This window comes from Podarcis tiliguerta (genome assembly GCF_965153285.1).
Source record: "Podarcis tiliguerta genome assembly, chromosome: 17".
NCBI classification, from domain to species: domain Eukaryota; kingdom Metazoa; phylum Chordata; class Lepidosauria; order Squamata; family Lacertidae; genus Podarcis; species Podarcis tiliguerta.
Genome location: NC_139550.1, coordinates 37,371,783 through 37,393,182, shown reverse-complemented (window position 1 = coordinate 37,393,182; position 21,400 = coordinate 37,371,783). Strand labels below are relative to the sequence as shown.

General features: G+C 46.2%; 2 protein-coding genes across 3 annotated transcripts in view; one reads left to right on the top strand and one right to left on the bottom strand.

Moving 5' to 3' along the window:
* Nucleotides 1-2,036, bottom strand: part of LOC310667836 (uncharacterized protein) — a 29,228-nt gene extending 27,192 nt beyond the window's left edge. The window contains exons 1-2 of one of the 2 annotated variants that reach the window (XR_014506353.1): nucleotides 1,800-2,036; nucleotides 703-811 (exon numbers count right to left, since the gene is read on the bottom strand). Coding sequence is in view for 1 of the 2 variants with exons in the window: in XM_083420829.1 (XP_083276955.1) it covers nucleotides 703-811; nucleotides 1,751-1,884 (243 nt within the window). In the remaining variant the exon portion in view is untranslated. Of the gene's footprint in view, nucleotides 1-702; nucleotides 812-1,750 lie in introns of both variants that reach the window. The other variant, XM_083420829.1, reaches the window with a different exon arrangement.
* BGN (biglycan) overlaps nucleotides 809-21,400 on the top strand; it is a 47,196-nt gene continuing 26,604 nt past the window's right edge. Inside the window, exon 1 of the mRNA XM_083420459.1 lies at nucleotides 809-975. The gene's annotated coding sequence lies outside the window, so the exon portion shown is untranslated. The remainder of the gene's footprint in view (nucleotides 976-21,400) is intronic.

Here is a 21,400-nt window from a genome sequence, read left to right as displayed (position 1 = left end):
GGCCATAAATTTCCCATCTCTGGGATTAGACGGATCTGCAAACTGATCCAGCCATTCTTGTCTCACATTCTCTCTGTCTCCCTCTAAAGCCATTCATCCATCCACGGGCTATGTAACTGAAGAGCATTCCCCCCTCTCCCCATGTTTATTGATCTCCTTTATCCCCTCGTATCGCAATCTTGTTTCTCTGTCTCTTTGTCTTATTCTGCCCATTGTTTGTTCAGAGGCCTAAAACAGCATATGCCCAGTTCCTTACCAACAAAATGGCTTCCCCCCTTTCATCTTTATCGCTGGTCAGTTTCTTCCACTCAGGGGAAGACAAATATTTTGCATGGCCTTAAACCAACACAAAAGCCCATCCTCTCTGGCGCCACATAGTCAGAGTTTGGTGGCCAAATCCTACCCTGCCCCCATTATTATTATTTTTTAGGGGGTGGGGTGGGGTGTCAGTTTTGTTTCCTCACCACCCTCACTCATGTGGCTACTCTGAAAATAAGAACTGACAAGAAAGCCTGCCATTTTGGACAGAGGAGGGGGTGGCTGAAAACTTCCATCCTTGAGGCTGGGTGGTTTTCTCTCTCTTTTAATTCCCCCCCCCCATCCTTTTGGCAGGTGGTTGATGGAAACCACATGACGGTTCAGCCCCTGAAGTCATTTTTGGGGAGGGAGGGAGTGTTTGTGTGCGTAGAGAGCGCGCTGTACCTCATTGAAACCAGCTTGCCTACAAGGGAAGTCAACTCCTCTACATTCCCTCAGCGCAGCGCAGTCTCCTCCAGCCCCGTGAGAAGGGCTTGACACACACAGCTCCCGTCTGCAGCAGCAAAGAAGAAAAAGCAAAACCCACAGAGTCAGGGAAGAGGAAGAAAGAAGAAGAAGAAGAAGAAGGGGATTTAAAGGCAGAAGGAAGCAGGCATCTGGCTAGAGAAGAAAGTCTGCCCCAGGTTGTGACACCCAGGACCACATTCTGACCCAAAGGTACCTTTTCTTTTCATTCTGCACCCCACTCCCCCCATCCCCAGGGTGTCTGGCAAAGTTTTTCACACGGACTGTCCCTGTGGTGGTTGAGTTAATGAATGGACCACACAGGGATTGCAGTCAGGGGAATGAAAGCCATGAACTTGTGCTCTAGACTCCCTTGCTCTCACTAAACATTCACTTCCAGGGCTCCCTTGCTCTAACCATTAGAACGTAATTCATGAAATCCCATTCTCCTCTAGGAATGTTGCCTTCTGAGTCTACCCTTACCATATTTACTGTTACTTCATTTACCACTCCCTAATGCCCTAAAACCTTATACTAGTTTCTTTCTAGTGATGGGGAACAGAACCCAGGAGTCCAGGAGAAGTCTTCTTTGCACCCTCCCTCTGCTCTAAGACTCATATAGATATGAATTCCACTGTAGTGTGTTTGTGTGTATCTGTCTGTCTGTCTGTCTGTCTGTCTATTACAGTGGAATTACAGTGGAATTCTTATCTGCTGCCTGTCGCTGCCACTTCCCTCAACTCTGCTCCCCTTCCCCACAAGCTGATGAGAATTGGGCTGTTAACAGCTTGCTCTTAAACTCTCTAGTTCTCAGGTTTCCGTTTGTTACTTTCATCTGCTTGGCAGCTGCCTAACCCTGCAAGAACAAGACAGGATTTCTTGGTTTTCGCTCTCGTTCCCTCGATAATCTTCAGGGTTCCCAGGCTGTTGCTGCTGGCTTTCTTCTCCTTGGCAGCGAAATTAATAGATGCTGGGGCCACATTCTGACCTCAGCCATAGCAATCCATTGAGGTCTCCTGTTATTCTTGCACCATTACCAGGGTCTCCGAACTCCTTTGAAGGGGTGGTTCCCTTGGCGGGGTCTTCTCTTTGCTCGATATGCGGAGGGGGTCCTGCCACCATGAGGCATGGGGGGACCTCACACAGTGGATTTCCCCATCATTAAGGCTGGTGGAATGAGATCCAATATGCAGGGCCCAATCCATTGGAGAGCTCTCTTGCACAAAGCCCCATTGAAGGGAACACTGGTGGTGCAAGAAGACAGCAGTGGGTTGGGCAACGTTCCAGAGTCAGAAGGGTCCTTGGAGGTCATAAAGGAGGACTCTGTGTGTGTGTGTGTGTGTGTGTGTGTGTTTGGATTTTGTGCCAGCAACTGTGCCAGTCCTGCGAATATTCCTTAGGGTCCCTAGGTACATCTTTGTCAGGAGGACAAATGTAAATGTGCGAACTGGATGATAATGGGCAATGCCCTTGGTCACAGCATTTGGCAGTATGGGAATTTTATCAGTGGTGCTGTTGCATGTTTCATGTGCCCAAGGAAACTTGAACCTGCTAGTGGGCAGAGAGGAAAATGTTTATTGTGTGCACGTTCCTAACGGATGGCTCAGTGCACTTCTACTCCTGCCCACCACAAATTAAAAAATATTGGGGTTAAAAAAAGGAGAAGCGAAGGTCAAGATTCTTAGGAAGCTCAGTGCCACCAGACCCCCATCCCTCTGCTCCATGGACCTGTGGCACACACACAGCCCTCCTCATTGACTCCTGCATCCTCAGCATCAACCTGGTATCACAAAAGATCATCATAAACAGAACCTTGCTGGCTCAGGCCGGGTGGATCTAATCTAGCATCCTGTGGTCAGCCAAATCCCACATGAAGTCCATATCTCATATTCAGAGGTATGTTGCCTCTGGATGTGGAGGTTTCACTCATCTCTTGTGGCTCATTGCCACTAGTAGCCTACATCATGCATTTGTTTAATCCCCTTGTAAAGCTGTCTGAGCCATCATCACCACACTTCATGGGAGCAAATTCCTTAAGTTAACCAGAGGTTGTGCAGAAAAGTACTTTTTGTTCTGCCCATTCTGAACCTACCGCCTATCAGTTTTTTTTGCATTGTCCTTTGTCCCAGTACTGTGCCTCGTTTTCCCATCCCATACCGCTAGATGCGACCTCCTCTTTTAGAAGCTTTCATTCTCCTATTTCCCTTGTTGTTGACTATGGGGAATCCACCTCTTTCCCCTAGCTGGAGATAGAATCCCATGGCATTTACAGCCCCTCCCCAATTCCAACCCCTCTTCTCAGTCTGCTAACCTCAAAGACCCTCAAGTTCCTCGTTAGATTGGGTCTGGTGCCCACTGAAATCTGTGCCTGTGGCCCAGCAAGCCAGCATTGCATTATTTTATCTTATTTTTATCTGAGCAAAGCTGTTAGTTATGGATGGCATAAGGTACTTGGTTGGCTTGTTTGTCCAAAGTGAGAATGAAACATGAGCAGAGCAGACTGGAAGAGCTTTTCATTCAAAGCCAGCATAAATGTTTGCAAACCGGGACAGCAAATCCTGCAACGTCTCCAGGAGCATCCAATCCCACCCTTGGAAGCAATTATATGGGGAGGCCCCAAGGGGGATAGGAAACCACAAAAACCGGCTAGTTTAAGCAAAGCCTCCTTGATCCTTTCAAAGAGTCCTGCGAAAGAGAAGATGCTAAATGCAAAAAAGAGGAGGAAGCTGGGTTATCAAAGGCTTATGCTTGTTAGGGAGAGGCATCCAACTAAACAGTATTATGAGAGAGTTGGTGGCTATCATCGAGTGAAGGAAAATGGCACTGGAGGTCAGAATTTTGCAAGGAATGGGGGGGGGGCAATGGAAAGGGTTAAGTAGTCAATGTAACTGAGAGACAGCATGGTTTCTAACTTCATATCTGAGAGAGGAGGTCCAGCAGGCTAGGGCAGGGAGGGCTGGGAGAAAAACCCACACATGCTCATCAACTCTACCTCCTTGTGCCAGCCCCTGCCTGTGGAGCGTGCAGATTTCTTGGCACGCTGGCTGCTGAGCTGGCAGGCATGGCGCACTGCCGGCCACAGAACCACCAGCTTGGCTCCACAGAGCCACAGATGCCCAAGACCCACAGGCTGCTCTCAGCCACGGAACATGGCATTCGGGCACAACCTCTCCTCACCACCCCATCTCTGAGCTGAGCTCAAATGCTTCTTAACCCTCCATTAGACATATGGCACGCTGCTGGCGAAAGCTTTGTCTGGGTTCTACCAACACCATGTGTGCAATCTATATCACACTAGTGATACAGATGTATCACACAGGTTCAGACAACCTGCTGATTGAGCTTCATCCTGATTTGTCTGCAGGGAGATTGGACAACATTGCTTTTAAATGAGCACCCATTTTGATTTGTTTGTGGGAAAGTCACATGATGTTGCATCAAAGCAAATGTTACCCGACACTTCCCAGCATTTTCCTGTCATTTTTCATATTGCAAAATGTTTGATCTTTTGGGGAAGTAGGTTTGTTGAATGAGACCTCCCAATCAACTGTAATTGTGCAACCCAAATTTGTTGGGACGTGACTGCACCTGAAAGCAGGGACAGTTTGGAAGTGCCTTGATGGCTGGTTTCATTAGCATCACAACTCTCAGTCTGCCTCTAGAGAGGCAGAACACCTATATGAACCCCACAGTCCACTGCACTTTGATGGGTCCTTTTGTCTGTTGTGAATCTGAGCTCCCTTGATTGCACTGGCTCCCCTGTTTCATACTTAATCAAATATACCAGGAAATACTATACACGAGGGAGGGCAGAACATCTGTCAAATAAAGGGGTCCTACTTCCACATGTGTGTTTATGTGTGTGATTGTGTAATCATGTTTTATTTCTAGGGCTTCTAAAATCTGCTACTAACATTAACCATTTGTACTGTGGTTTAGGATGTTCAAAGCGCATACATTGTATTGTAACATTTACAACAATCCAGTATGGCAGGTTGATATTGTGGGTGGCTAAATCTGAGCAACAGTCGCAAAGGCAAAGTTTGAACCAAAAGCTTCCCACCTCAAAATTGGAAGATGCAGTAGGCAAGCTGTCACTCAGGCTGTCACTCTTATTGGTGTTATCATTGAGGAATCCCTGATAAGCTTCCTGGGAACCACATGGCTCTCTGAAACATAGACTCAGGGGACTGCCCACAGTGGAGTTTACTGTGTGTTTGCAGCTGTTTGTGTTCCCATTTAATTTGCATAGCCCACATGAAATTATTCTCAAACAACACCAATCTCATGCTTCCCACCTGAACATTAGGGTTTACCTGATATGGGGATAATCCAAGAAATTGGGGAAAAGCAGGCTCCAAACCACATCACTTGGGTTTTTCCAGTCTTTTGGGATGAAAGGCTCAGTTGTCACTTTCTGCTATTCCCCTTTCCATGCCCACACCTTCCTCAATGCTTTCATTTCTTTTTTGGCTGTACTTGTAACTATTTCAGGGGTGCTATTGAATGGAGGAATAATTTTATTTTGGTCCGTCAGATTTGCACACAACCAGAAAACTGCACAAGCAAATTTACAGCTGTGTGTTTTTGCCTGCTTCTTGGGTGGGGTTTTTTTAAAAACAACAACAACAACAGGACACATCTGCAGCTCTCTATGTACATGCCCTGTTGGTACTTAATTGGCACAACAGAATCTAATTAGAAGGCAGGGACAAACACAAAAGGGAATGCCTGCTGGCATGAATGGGGAAGGCTATGCAAATTTAAATATACAAATTCTAATATGTGAGGGTGTGGACAACTTTGGTCTAATCTGAATGTGGGAAAAGTGGATTAACAGCTTGTTGTAGTTTAGTTGTTTACTCGTGTCCGACTCTTCGTGACCCCTTGGACCAGAGCACGCCAGGCACTCCTGTCTTCCACTGCCTCCCACAGCTTGGTCAAACTCATGCTGGTAGCTTCGAGAACACTGTCCCACCATCTCGTCCTCTGTCATCCCCTTCTCCTTGTGCCCTCCATCTTTCCCAACATCAGGGTCTTTTCCAGGGAGTCTTCTCTTCTCATGAGGTGGCCAAAGTATTGGAGTCTCAGCTTCAGGATCTGTCCTTCCAGTGAGCACTCAGGGCTGATTTCCTTCAGAATGGATAGGTTTGATCTTCTTGCAGTCCATGGGACTCTCAAGAGTCTCCTCCAGCACCAGAATTCAAAACCATCCATTCTTCGGCGATCAGCCTTCTTTATGGTCCAGCTCTCACTTCCATACATCACTACTGGGAAAACCATAGCTTTAACTATACGGACCTTTGTTGGCAAGGTGATATCTCTGCTTTTTAAGATGCTGTCTAGGTTTGTCATTGCTTTTCTCCCAAGAAGCAGGCTTCTTGTAATTTCGTGACTGCTGTCACCACCTGCAGTGATCATGGAACCCAAGACAGTAAAATCACTGCCTCCATTTCTTCCCCTCCTATTTGCCAGGAGGTGATGGGACCAGTGGCCATGATCTTAGTTTTTTTGATGTTGAGCTTCAGACAATTTTTTCGCTCTCCTATTTCAGCTTCATTAAAAGGTTCTATAATTCCTCCTCACTTTCTGCCATCAAGGTTGTGTCCTCTGCATATCTGAGGTTGATATTTCTTCTGGCTAATTTGAATGTGGGAAAAGTAGATTAACAGCTAAGTAATTCTTAAAGGTGAGCAAGCCCCAGGTCAGACTACTGTTCCATTAACTTCAGTATTGCCTGCTTTGAATGACAGCTGCATGATAGACAAAGCATGTACAGTACTAGGTAGGAATGGGTGAGTTGGTCAATGTCAACATTCTCTCATTTGCTAATATTGAATTTGGTTCCCCATATTTCCACTGAAATTGCATTCTTTTGGGTGCGGGATTGTCAGCATTTCAGTGTGACCATCTCCTAAAAAACACATATTTGTATGCAGTTGTGACTAATAAAACACATTATTTCAAGTAATTTCCCCTGATATAATGTTTTTTGTATGCTATTTTCATGAATACATGCATTTTGATGCACACCTTCCCCTAATATAATGTATTTCTGTTGGAGATTCGCAGCTCCAAATTTGGACAAGTGCAAATTTTGAAGGCTAGCTGTGTTCGATTCACTTATCATTTCAAGAAATGCAAATTACATAATTTCTTTTTAAAAGACAAACAAAACTGACCCCCCCCCCCATATTGAGCAGTCATACTGATTTTTCACAATATTGGAGGTTATGCAATGTCACCATCAAACTACTTTCCATTGTAGTTATAGGAGCAGGAAGCAGATTTATTGTGAAAGAGTACTATTTAGTCATTGTTATTTATTGCAGTGTACTCACTTCCTTTGTAGTGGATTAGGAAGGTGAACTGCTATGGCTCAAAGTGCATATAATGGCATCTTCTCAAATGTGTGCAGAAATGGCCCAAAAGTTAAAATGTGAACTAGTAAAGTGAAAAATGGTCAGAGCTCCAGTAGAGCTCTAGCAGAAGTATCTCCTGTTCATTTTAAAACTGGAGATATCAGGAAATGAATCCAGCACCTTCTACATGCAAAACATGTGCCCTACAGTCGCTCCCTATTGTACTACACCACAGTCGCCAGGTTCATGTAGCACAGTAAGGCAAACTATGGTTTACTGGAAATGTTCAAACATGCTGGTTCCCATCAGGCAGCTTGCAGCGCAGCAGCTAAGCCAAGGTTCCTTAAGCATTGTCTGCAGCCAAGAATAAGCCTTGGCCAAAGATGGTGGTTAGGGATGTGGGTGGCACTGTGGTCTAAACCATAGAGCCTAGGGCTTGCCGATCGGAAGGTCAGCGGTTCGAATCCCTGCGACAGGGTGAGCTCCCATTGCTCGGTCCCTGCTCCTGCCAACCTAGCAGTTCGAAAGCACATCAAAGTGCAAATAGATAAATAAGTACCACTCCGACGGGAAGGTAAACGGAGTTTCTGTGCACTGCTCTGGTTCGCCAGAAGCGGCATAGTCATGCTGGCCACATGACCTGGAAAAACTGTCTGCGGACAAACGTTGGCTCCCTCGGTCAGTAAAGCGAGGTGAGCGCTGCAACCCCAGAGTCGTTCGTGAGTGGACTTAACTGTCAGGGGTCCTTTACCTTTACCTTTTATAGATGGTGGTTAATGAGGAGAGAGCTTAACCATGATCTGAGGCTCTGATGACATGCTAAGCAAGCCTTGGCTTACTCAGCTGCTATGCTCCTCCAGCACATTCCTTTAAGGGCTCACCCACTCTTTGCTTGTTCTGTGCCTAGAAAGCACAGCTCTGGGTGGCTTCCCACTTGTCCTTGGGTCCAATAAGTTTTCCATTTGCCGTAGCCCCAAGAAAACCTTCTCTCTACTGCAGAACCGGGTAAACTTCAATCTGAGATTTGCTGTGATTCAACAGTAAAGAGCAGGACAAGTGGAAGTGTGAGCAAGCCCCAGGTCACAAATTGGCTTAGTTTTATGTGAAAACGTGGCTATTGACTCTTAAATCTGAGATTTATATGATCACGAAACATTTATCCTTACTCTGATTAATTAGATTCCTCCCCTTATAAAAGAAATTTGATTCAGTAGATCTGAAATAGCTAACTTGACTTGGGCTTTCTGTGATAGCTTTTAGCCATCACAACCATGAGGGCTGGAAACCTACTTTTGAAAATATTGACAGCTGGAATATTTAGGACTCTATTGTAGACAGAATCACTCAGAACTGCTCTTGGGATCTGGAGGGTTGCTTGATTGCAGGCTTATGTTGCACAATGTCCTCTCATTGGCATTGCTGTTAAAAATATAATCCCATCCCAAAATGGTTACATGTTCGGACAGAAGCCAAATTACTTGCGGTTTAGAGACAAATGTAAGGCGTAGAGTTTTGATGCCTCCCTTTGGTAAAGGGGAGGGCAGTTTGGTGAGCTGAAAGAGTGCAGATGACTGAAAGCCTGGTCTCCTACGTTTGTTTCATAAACAGCAAAATCTGGCTGGATCCCAGTGCATGGGAGAATGCTGTGACACAGAGGGAGCTGTGTGGAGCTGGGCAGTTACATTTCGGGTAACTGTAAAAGTGCCAGGGTAGGAGCACAGCCAGGGCTGGCGCAATACTTTTTTGTGGCAAGAAATCTAAATCTAGCCATGAAAGTTCTGCTGTGCCTCCATGGTCAGAGGTGATACGGTTCTGCATACCGGTTGGAAGGCAGCCTGGACAGCCTCTATGGACAGCCACTGTGAGAACAGACGGCTGGACTAGATGGATCTTTAGCCTGATCTAGCAAGGCTCTTCCTAAATGCCACCCACCTCTCTATTTACCATGAGGGCACAACCCATTAAGAAGTTCTGCAGAGCAACTCTCACTGAAATGCAATGGAGCTGTGAAAGGGCACTGCTGTGGAAAATTCACGGGGTTAGATTGCAGGCTGTGAGTTAGGTCTCCCTCTTCGCCCAGGCTAAAAGTCAGAGAAACTTAATTCACATTTCTGCACAGCACGGTCTTTTAACATTCATCCATATTACTTTTAAGGTCAGAAGTAAAGCAAGCAAAAATGTGGAGAATTTTATATTGACAGTCATCAAGGCTGAAAAGAAGTTTCAGATCTTATTTTGTTTCACTTCGATTTTGCGGATGTAAAATGTATATTCTCAACATGCAGCCCATATGGTTTGTTAGCTAATACACAGACCAGCTGAGTTCTTGCAAGGGGTTTCTAGACGAATGCAGCTGCTTCAAACCCTTAACTGCTGAATGGTAGCACTTGGGAAATTTCAAGGCCAAAATAAACACTGAGCAGATTGGGGAAGAAAAACTGGGGAGCAGAAAAGCAATACTGCAAAAAGGTAGATAAATTAGGAGTTGCAGAGTGCTGTGGATGGTAGAACTAGCAGGTTTTGTGGCTAACAGAGATAGGTGATATAGAAAAAATTAAGTAGAGTGGGCCTCTGAGCATGTGTAGAGTGCCTTTCCTTCACTTCTGGTTACTTGCAGCCAGTGGTTAAAAACAGAGGTGCCCAGGCTACATCCTGCCCAGAACCTAATTCCTCTGATAACACTGCCCCACTCTCATTCCAGAGTGTATATAAATATGATATAAATATGATTAACAATGGGGGTGCTGTGGAAGCACTTAAAAACACAGCGTATCGCATGTACTTTCTCTTCTCCAGGACTGAGCATGCTTGCAGTATGAGCCAACTGAGGCTCTCCTGATTGGTTAGAGCCTGTGATGTCATGAAACCACTTCCTCCTGCCCCATCTTGGAGCAGTGTGACGTAGTAGCTGCATTGTCAGATGAGGACTGGGCAACCTAGGGCTCTTCCAGACTCACTATTTTTGAGTAGTATGCAATCCCATACCGGCAAATTCACATGGCTCTGTTACAGCTGATTGGGTGGTCTTGCACAATAACTCTGCTTCCTCCAAAAGATCAGTCTTTTTGAGGATAAAATGGGAGGGAGGGAGACCCACGTATGCTGCCTTGAGCTCCTTGGAGAAAAGATGTAAATGTATTCCATAAATAAAATAATAAATAAGTTGCAGGGCTGAAAGTTCTGGCCCTGAAAACAGACTGGGGCAGGTGAGCCCTGATTTCTGTTATGCCCCGGATAGTGCTTTTTTTCTAGAAAAAACGGTGCAGGAATGCTGCCCTGTCCTCCTGTTTCCGGCCAGCGGAAGAAGGAGGGCTGCTTTGTGAACAGCACAGCTAATGCACATAGAAGCTTTTTCCCTGCAGGTCTGCCCTGCAAGCTGCCCTCTCCCTTCTGCTCACTTGCACAAGCCAGAGAGACTTGCATAAGTCTTACAGAGCAGAGGCAGGGGAAGCTCCCCCCCCCCCCCGCACATCAGCTGTTAGCCCGGGAAGAGCCTCATTAAAGCCCCGGTGCACCTCTGGCTCACGAGAAGACCCTCTCCAGTGCCCACAGAGGATGTCCTCTTTGCGCTCCAGGGATAATCTTAATGTGAACCAGAGGCATGGCATGTGGAGGTGCTGGAACACAGTTCCGATGCGTTCCGGCTGAAAAAAAGCCCTGGCCCCGGAACAAAGTTCTACATTTCTAGGATTATTAGGTTGCTGGAGGGCATGAGAGGCACACTGGCTTCAGTCCCAACTGGAGTCGGTCTTTTTAGAAGTTTGTTTGGGTTTAAAGCTTATTTACCACATCCTGGGTGTTTGAGGTGGGTAACAAAAGCATACCTCCCAACAAGACGGAATAAAATATAATCAGATTTAAATGCCTGGAAAGTCTCCCATCACCTGTCGGCATAAGCCCCTCATCCCCCCCCCCCAACCAGCCTCAAAATGCAGGAAGTGCTTCTAACTCTTCCAAAAGGTGCTCAGGCCTGGACTCTAGCCAGGCCTCGGGTGTGTGTGTGTGTGTGTGTGAATTGCACAACCTCGTAAGGCAGATGGAGGAGGCCATTTCAAGCAGCATTTCAAGCAGTAGCTGTTCCACCCCAGCCATTCCCCTCTGTTGGAAGGCAGAGTTGTGTATGCCACCTGGCCAGCCCTCTGCCCACTGCTGCAAAGCGAGGCATGCTCAGGGTGCCCAATGAGCTTTGTCACTTTGCAGCACTGCTTTTGGAAGGGGTGCTGGGGTCGCAAGGAGGGCACCATGAGAAGGACGCAACAGCCCACTGTGCCCTCCCTGCAAGCAGCGCCCCTTGGAAAAGCAGAGCTGGGCTCACAGGCCAGGCGGCACGCCTGCTGCGTCCTTCTCACCTGCTCTCCAGCTGGAGGGAGCCGAGGATGCAATTGCTCATGAAGGGGCAGGGTGCCTTGATGCACCCCCCCCCCCCGAAAACTGTGCCCGGGGCGATGGCCCTCTCAGCACCCCCCACTACCCGACTGTGGAGGACATGATCCCATCACCATTGTAGAAGCAAGGCCCCACCCATACTTCCACTTGCCCCTGGGAAAACCCACTGTTTACAGCAGAATTGGAGCAAACGTCAATCAGATGTTTTTTTCAGGGGGGGAAACCCTGCTTCAAATGTGCTTTAATTGTATAGTGTGTACTCAGCATAGAAACTGCCTTCTTGAACCACTATTGGTCTCGTGGACTCAATCTGCCAGAGCCTGTCTTCAGATGCAGGGAAAGTCCCCGACTCATCGGCGGCTCTCACCTGGTTTAGCTGGGATTTTGGCCGCTGTCACACGCTGACAGCTTCTAGGCACCATAGGTGAGAGCTGAGGTGAGAGTGGGGACTAAAGGTGGACAAACTACCCCAGAAGGAGCATGATCTGTTCTCCACCAGAGGTATTATCCCCTCCCCTAACACCCCATATGCCCAGGCTTTGGTGTTGCTAATGCAGCAGTTGCTTCTTGGGACGGATGAGTGCTAACAGTACACAGCTTGAGTTTGTCTTTCTGAACCAAGACTAAAACTGACCAAGACTAAAAAATGAGTAAGGGACACAGGTGGCACTGTGGGTTAAACCACAGAGCCTCGGGCTTGCCTAGGTCGGCAGTTTGAATCCCTGCGATGGGGTGAGCTCCCGTTATTCAGTCCCTGCTCCTGCCAACCTAGCAGTTCGAAAGCACGTCAAAGTGCAAGTAGATAAATAGGTACCGCTCTGGTGGGAAGGTAAACGGCGTTTCCGTGCACTGCTCTGGTTTGCCAGAAGCAGCTTAGTCATGCTGGCCACATGACCTGGAAGCTGTACGCCAGCTCCCTCGGCCAGTAAAGCAAGATGAGTGCCGCAACCCCAGAGTCGTCCGTAGCTGGGCCAAACGGTCAGGGGTACCTTTACCTTTACCTAAAAAATGAGTAATTGTTTGCCAGCATCTTCAGTTCGGTGCTTGTAGCACTCAGAGATAGCCTCAGATATTTACTTCATAGATTACTGCCAATGGTCTCGACTGCAGACACATCCATGTTACAGCAAAGACCTCAGGTGACGGAAGGGAGTATTAGCTTGGATAAAGGCAGCCAACATTTTGGCTGCTCCCGTGCCTTTAACAGCAGCTTAACATGCACAAAATAAGCATCATGTTATATGTATGCCAATAAAATCTTAATGGGCTTAAAAGTTAACACTTCAGATTGTGAAAGGGACTGGGGGAGGTCAATGCCCCTCCCCGCAACAAATTTTGCAACCCTAGCAGAAAAAGGCCACAGTGGCTCAGAGCAGGATTTGGGTACCTTCTGAAGAGGAACCATATTTGGTGCACAAGAGTGAAGCAACAGGATATCATTGTTGTATGGTTCAAAGTGAGCCCCTTGTAAGTTAATAAGAAGACTTGATTCATTCAGTTGAGCTCAAAGACCATTGCTCAACTTCCTTCACAACCTCTGATGCCCCGTAAATAAGTAACTTTCTCTAAAACTAAATTGCTTATCTGTAAAACAAGAATATTAATTAATTTCTACTTCAAGGGTCTGTTGTAACAACAGGCCAAGATAGTAGGGTGCTCTGGATTTTTTAAGTGTCAAGTAAATGCTTAACAAGGGACGCGGGTGGCGCTGTGGGTAAAACCTCAGCGTCTAGGGCTTGCCGATCGCATGGTTGGCGGTTCGAATCCCCGTGGCGGGGTGAGCTCCCGTCTTTCGGTCCCAGCTCCTGCCCACCTAGCAGTTCGAAAGCACCCTTAAGTGCAAGTAGATAAATAGGTACCGCTTTATAGGGGGAAGGTAATGGCGTTTCCGTGTGCTGCGCTGGTGCTGGCTCGCCAGAGCAGCTTCGTCACGCTGGCCACGTGACCCGGAAGTGTCTCCGGACAGCGCTGGCCCCCGGCCTCTTAAGTGAGATGGGTGCACAACCCTAGAGTCGGACACGACTGGCCCGTACGGGCAGGGGTACCTTAAATGCTAAACAATAATGACAAGCATATTCAGAATTTTTGTGTTTGTTTACTGGTGGACTCAAATTGTAGCTGAAATCTTTGATTTATGTAAATTGTGCAAGTTGAGTTGCACAGGTTTCCTGTACAAATAACTAAATCATGCGGTCATGACACTCCCCATGTCAGTCAGGCTTGCATAGGACAACATCCTGACGAATCCTGCCCCACGATAATGAATGGAAGAGAGATGATGGCATTGGGATTTTCTGCCGCAGTGATCAAGGCATCTGGGCCAGCCTGCTACTCCCTTACCTAGTATCCTCTCTCTCTCTCTCTCTCCCCCCCCCCCAAACTCCACTGGTCAGTCCTGCTTGTGTTTTGTCTCTGCCTAGTGCTGCATGAGCGGACCCAGATGCCAGGGAGGGAGAGTTTTCCACCATCCTGGCGTCTGCTCCAAAACTGGAACGGAGAACTGGGTGTGACCTCGCCTGTAATCGCAAACACTCGGATCTTGGGATATAAAGGCTTCTATTGTGGGCTCTGAGGGGGCTGTGGATTTGGAAGGGATGTGAAGCGCTTCGGCAGAGACGCCAGCCTCCTGTAATTGTTGGCTGTGGCCTGTGCGGAGAGCAGCTTTTACTGGAAGCAGCTCTTTTCTTACAAGGAAAGGCCATAATTCAAATTTTGGGCTGCTCCAAGAGAGACAATCTGCTGTGCTGAGTGCGTGGCCACCTTTCCCCCCATGCCTTGCTCCTGTGCCCACAACAGTAGCTTGATTTAAAAGAAATAAAACCAAGCCACCTTTCGCAGCATGAAGGTAAAATGGGGGGTGGGAAGCGTACCTGAGCTGTTATGGCAGGCTGCTGTTGAGAGCATAGAAGAATAGTGGGCCCTTCCAGGTAAAAGAAGGAAAGGAACTTCCAGGTGTGCAAAATACTATTGGGCTGAGTCCCAACATCCTGAGGGGCACTCTTCAGCACCACCAGTTTGAGTCTTTTGCAAAACAACAAGTGGGTGAGACAGGGAGGCTGACTGAGAAAGAATGCCTCTTTCTAAAGTTATAACTTCTAGAAAAGTCACCTCCAACAATTTTGGAAAAGCAGGATACAAATTTATAATAAAAATAAACTGAGCATAGGGATGGCCCAAGACATTTTAATTTCCAAGGCAGACGACTCAAATATAAGCCCCTCACCTCCACTGCTTACTTCAGATTCATAACTGGAAGGGATTAAAGGTTCATCCGTATCTAATGGCCACTCCACACATTGTGGGCTCATGGTGTGTGTATGTGCACACACTTAAGATGTTCAGATCCTTATGTGTATAAATAAAGAGCATGGCTTTTAAAGTTTTCTTTTTCTAACATGCCATTCAACTAAAGGTAAAGGTAAAGGACCCCTGGGCGGTTAAGTCCAGTCAAATTTACTGGGGTGTGGTACTCATCTCTGCTTTTCAGGCTGAGGGAGCCATTGTTTTCCGCAGACAGCTTTTCTGGGTCATGTGGCCAGCATGACTAAACTGCTTTTGGCACATGGAACACTGTGATAAGTGACAGAGCACATGGAAACGCCGTTTACCTTCCTGCCACAGTGGTACCTACCGTATTTACAGGAGGTGACATTTGTGCCATGAGGCTTCAGGATCACCCTGTTCATCAGGAGAGCCTTCATAATTTTTTGCTGGGCCTGCAAAACACCTAAGGACCTCGTCCTCTGCTAGAACATGCTGCTTGAGCCCTTTTCCTTCTTACTGCACCCAGAGGCAGAGAGGAATGGCAGAGGCAGGTCAGTCCTGCCAGGCCCTAGTACCTGACTGATCCAACCAGCCACAAACCCTGGAAGGAGGACACCAATAGCAACCGAGTAAGCCTACCAGTGGGGGAAGGGAGTCTTTAGCAAACTCACCCCCTCTGCAGCTTCTGCTGATCCAAGAAAAAGTGGGCCATCATAATTTCCAACAATAATTTTCAAATAGTGTTCCAGGGAAATCCTGGATTTTCTTCAAAAGACTTTTAAAATGGGTCATTATTTCAATTAAGCGTGATGAAAAAATTAGTAATGGCGGACAAGTTGATGACAGTGGCTTGACTCTAGTTTGTTGTGATGTTTGAATGTGGCCACTTTATTTGTGTATTGCGGGGATGGGGAAATTGTGGCCCTCCAGATGTTGTTGGACTCCAACTCCCATCAGTCTCAGTCAGCATGGCTAAGTGTCCAAGATGGTGGAAGTTGTAGTCCAACAACAACTGGAAGACCACACAAGTTCTCCACCTCTGGTGTGACACATTTCCAAAGGTACATTATTTGGAGAGCTGTGACAGTTTCCCCAAAAGCAGCCCAAGCCATCTCATGCATGTACACGTGACCTTTGAAAGATAACATTTGATGTCACTTTTGACATCTTCTTTGTCACCCTGTGTACAATTTTTCTGGCATGCCTGCTTGCTATGCCAATACAAGTAAAATGAGGTGGCTGGCCTAAAATTTAAAGCTCTGAGTTATAATGGGGGAAATAATTTGCACTAGACATGTCTGCGAACGGGAAGTGGCAGTGTTAACTTTTCATGTACAGTGACTGACTTGTGGAGGAGCATTCAGGCATGTGACGTTCTCCCTGCCACCCGAGAACACCCCTGAGGAGGAGGAGGAGATCAAGCTGGGGCATGCAGGAAGGCTCTCCTTAGTGGCTTCAGTGAGCAGGGCAGGTGGGGCTCGTGATGAGTGTCAACAGAAGGCTTCTTATAAAAGGATCAAAGGTATGCTTCTGTGCGCTAAATTTGTAGACTGGGATGCACGGTTCCCTCCTGACACACCGGCAGTACAGGGCAGGACTCGCTTGCGCTGCCCTTGCAAGACCTTCACCCTCCCTGCATGCCTTCTTTGCACAAACAAGAGAGGAGGAGTGTCTGGATACCACCAATGTGTAATTAGAATGAGCATTTTGGCCAGTTAAGAGTTGCCCGGCAATAGGGATGCAGGATAATTCTGAAAAAAACAGAAAAGGGAGTGGAAATTGCCAACATTCACTTTTTTCTCCCATGTCCAGAACCTAAATCAATCCAGCAAATACAATTGGGATCCACTGCTCTTGTTGCCTTCAGTCTGAAAATGAAAATTAACTATGTTTTCTTCCCCATTTGTGTTGCATTTTCTTTGCACTGAAATGAATGGGATAGAATAATGAGATGACAATGTTACTTATGTAATTATGTAAATTGCACAAGTTAAGTTATTTTGGCACAGCAGACAGGAAGTCAAATAACATAGTTTTTGGTGGAAGACAAACTGTAGCAGAACAGAGATGTGCTGCATGCGATGAATACAGGGCAGAACAGAAGATGTTCCCCATCTCCAGGTTCAAACCAAATATGTTTCCCAAAGTACATTCAGATCAGCTCTGTTTTCACATGCCTCCAAACCCTGTATTCTGAGTCATATCCATTCAATTTGGAAGCTGCTCAGTTTCCTGTGATATTTTGTATTTAGAAAGGTGTTTGTTCAGCTGTAGTCCATAACAAAACTGACAGAAATCATACTTAAAGAAAGCAGGCAAGATAAAATTGAACTGATCCATAACTGCACAAACCAAAATATAATTGATCCAAAGTATACACAAGGAAAGAGGTATAGCCGTTAAATGTTCCCTTTGGTTTCATCAAGGCTAACACAAAATTAGCCACTTTGTTGACAATCGCTGCTTGAAAACAGAAAGATCTATTTTCTGTTTCTCCTTGAAAACAGCAAATCAATTTTCTGCAAATTGGACCCAAACTCTCACTCCTCATAATCCTCACATATAGGACAATGAAATAATTCTGTGAATACCTACTTGATTTATCCTGTTCTGCAATTGCAGCCCTGCTGATTCTCTGCTGAGATTCCTGCACTGCAGGCAGTTGGGCTAGAAAAATCTCAGGGTCCGTCCAACTCTACAATTCTATTATTCTGTTGGTAAATCTTCCATCTAAAACAGCAGATTATGTTAACTAAAAGAGGGTATAAGCTTTCCTCAAAGGGAATTTGTTGGCAAAGCTATTAAATAATTTTCCAGGCTCTGCTGATGTTTAGTTGGGGTGTACCAGGGAACAATACTGTTTATAGACTTCCTTCAGCTTGTTCTTAAATTCTAGTTTGGCGAAAGACCTCTTGACTCCATAGAAGCTGTAAGAATGGATCAGCCAAACCATTCTGTTCTGCAAAATATCAAAGCTGTGCTTGTCCAAGACTTTCTGCTGCCCAAGCAGAACCCAAATGGCACCTTCCTCTGTTCTAGAGCCAACATTTTAAATCGGGGGTGGAAAGAATATAGATTGGGATCTACTGGCAGAACTCTGGGTGATTTGCAGTGGATTGACAAGTATTTCTGTGTTCCAATTTTCTAACGATATCACTTAAAAAGATCCCTTCCCAAAAAGAAAGATTGTTGAAAAGGAATGCTTGGTTGGAAAGGAGTGGAATTTGGTGTGGAAGGATGTGAGTTTGGTTCTGGTGCTGATCACAAATTCCTGGCCTGCATATGTGCTCAGAGGTACCATTTTCTTTAATTCTTAATACCCAGCACATTTTTTCCATAGGGAAAGTTTGTCCTCTGCTCCATTTGTTGGCCCTGGGGGCTCAGAAAAAAAAATATAAGCCAGACCCTGCCAGCCTAAAGTTCAAACTCCTGCTTTCAAGTGTCTTGCTACACCATTCAGACAGCAGTTCCTGCCATCATATACTTATCCTCCTAAATCCTGCTGCCTGAAGCAGCCTGCTTCATGGTAGCCTCTGTCCCAAACCAGCTCAGAGTTTGGATAATCTATCTTCTTGGCATAGACATGCGTTTGAGCCAGAAACTAAAAAAGCGACAATTGCCATTTTGTTTCTAGAATATGGGTTTTCAGTTCTAAGAAAAACTGAAGGTATAATTTAGGGGCACCAAATATTGGTAGTAGCACTATTTAATATGGGAAACCACCTTTCACTAACCTGGTATCCTCCAGATCTTTTGGACTTCAGCTGATGGGAAACAATCTCTGCCCAGTCTTGAAGCTGAGGATATTGTTCTGATTTGAAGATTTTCTTAGAATGGGCAGGTGCACCAGCATTCTGTTACACTCTCCTCTAAAATCTCAAAACGTCTGCTGAGGCCTGTGTGCAAGAGGACCATCTAGTTCCCCATCCTTGATTTAAGGTGCAGGTGCCTTAAATCTGCTAACCTGCGCAGCTGGTCACTCTCTGTGGGAGCCAAGTTTAGATTTAGGATTAGGAGGGAAAGGTTAGGGCACAGCCCAGACAAAGAAAAGAGTCCTTTTAAGCACTGGGCAATCTCACAACCCAAATTTGCCATACATTTCGGTTTAGGGAAAAGAGCTTCCAGCTTTGAGGCATCCAGGAAACTTTGAGACTCTGGCTCTGTACAGAAAATTCCCTGTCTTTGGAACCTGTAGTAATGTTGTAAACCTTTGCCTCTTTAAACAGTATTATTATTTTTTAAGGGGGGGGGTGGAGAAAATAAAAGCACACTCTGCAGAAAGGCAAGTGTCCAAGGAAAAAGGGGATCCATCAGCAGCAGAGCAGTGTATGTTAGCACAGCCTCCTCTCCAAAGGTAACAGCTCCTTGCTCAGACTTTCTGCTAATTTCAGACGCCGGTTCAGGATTTGCAGTTTCCAGGCGTACCTTTGGCTGGGTCTCCACTGTTGGCTCCTGACCCTTCAGCAGTCAGAAAGGAAGCATCGTGAGACAGACAGAGGCCCTAACTGGGAATCGCAGCCCTGAGCAAACCATGCTTTCTCTTACTATACAAGAATCCAGGGACTGAGACAAAACCTTCCTCCTCATTTTTGCTACCTACTTCTGGGTTTATTTCTTTAAAGCACGTTTACCCCATTTTGCAGCTGGAAAACTTCCCAGAGGGGCTTACTGAAATATCCTCGGAGTTGAGTGTGAATTTCATGCTCTTTATTCAGCTCATAGTAGCAATGAATGAAACTTTCCCCAAAACTGTCTAGCTAAATATACATTATTTACACAATGGGCCCCACGTGATTGGCTAATTTCAGGCTGCTCCTGCAGGCCAGTCAGGTTGCTGATTCACTTCATCCAGGTCTCTGATTGGCTGTTCCTGCAGGCCAATCAAGTCGCTGATTCCCTTCCACCTGGAGCTGGATTGGGTGGCTCCTGCGGACCAATCAGACTGCTGCATTCTGGATCCTATTGTTCTAGGATTCAGCTCAGTACACAACACTTACATAACAAACAAGAGAGTCGCTACCTTCATGCTTACAATGTAAAAAAGACTACACAAAAGAAAAGGGGGAAGGGAACAGAGGAAGAAAATGAGCAACCTGTCACCAGTTCTTAAAACAAAGGTGAAGCATCACTTTTGGTATGAGAGCTAGATCTGAAGGTGACCGGGCCTCCATGGGCCAAACCTGCCAGTCACCTGACATCGTGTTGCTTCTTTCCCCATAATGTATTCACTGCGATGGTGAGGATCAAAGAGTTAAGCGGGGAACTCTTGGCTGCTGGAAATCTTAGTCCGCCAACTGCCACACACTCTACCTTTTCTGCACCCCTGCAGAGTTGCAGCATTCACACAGCCGGGTCCATGACACAGAGTAATAATAGGGAGGCTCCACCTGGTGAAATCTAGGACCTTGGGCTGGGAAGAATTAATGACCTTTTGCTTGAAGTTTTCAAGTCTAGTCTGGAAAAGATACTTCATGAACATGGCTTTTAAGATTAGATCCTAAGTGGTGATCGTCCTCACTGAAAGAACTTCTTGCATCTTAGCCTCCAGTACTGAAGGGAAGCACACAATGTTTCCACTGTCGTTTGGAAATTTTGACTGTTTGAAGTATGGCAACCCTAGCCAACCCTGATTACTTAAAAAAAATACTCTGAGCATGTGCAGTTTTTGCATTTTAAATTCACTTAAATCATGCTACTATCATGGCTATGTGAATAAAATGGGGTTGGCTTCTGCTGCCCTCCGGCTCAACATGCTTCCTTAAGAATAAGCACAATTTGTTGTGCATTTTAGAAGTAAAAATAATAAAATGAGCACCTGTAACTATGGACAGGCCCAGCTGCCCCCCTTCCCCCACTCTTGGTGCCCCTAACTCCCTGAACTGTGGGACCTGGACTTTGACCAAATACACTGCTGCCTATAAGAGCCAAATATCTTGACATGAAAAATGGGAAACTCTTATCTTTTTGTACTTTTTGGGGGGGCAAACAAAACAAAAAAGAAACGTAATCAGCTCACTTGGGGCGTGGAGCCAGATGCTGTTGGACTACAGTTCCCATCATCCCTGACCATTGGCCCTGCAAGGAGGAGCTGATGGGAGCTGGAGTACAGCAACATCTGGAGAGTGCCACATTGGCTGCCCCTGGCTCACACCCGCAATAGAAATAGTCCTGCAAGAACCAATGATCTCTATATTCTGAACAAAATGCTTGTTTAACCTGGAGGTAGGCTGTATGAATTGTGTATTGCTTTGTAACGATTTGTTGGGTCTCTGGACCATAATAAAGATTGTTGTTGTTGTTTAAATAGCCCACCAATCCGGGCTTAAAACATAAGCAGCCCCCATGTCCAAATAGAAATGAAAAGCAGGCAAGCCTGCTTTGACAGTGGAGAGACTTTGCACAGCACACTCACTGCATGACATCAGCTCACATGAGTCCTACTTCCTTACAGTAAGAGAGCGGGCGTGGGACCTGTACAAGCTAGTCACAATGATCTCACCTCTCGGCAGGCATTGCCATCTGGAAACCCATGATGACTTGCTATAATTTTCCACATCTAAAGACCTGGGGGAATTGGTAGGGAGTGGGGTGTGGAGAGAGAGAGAGAGAGAGAGAGAGAGAGAGAG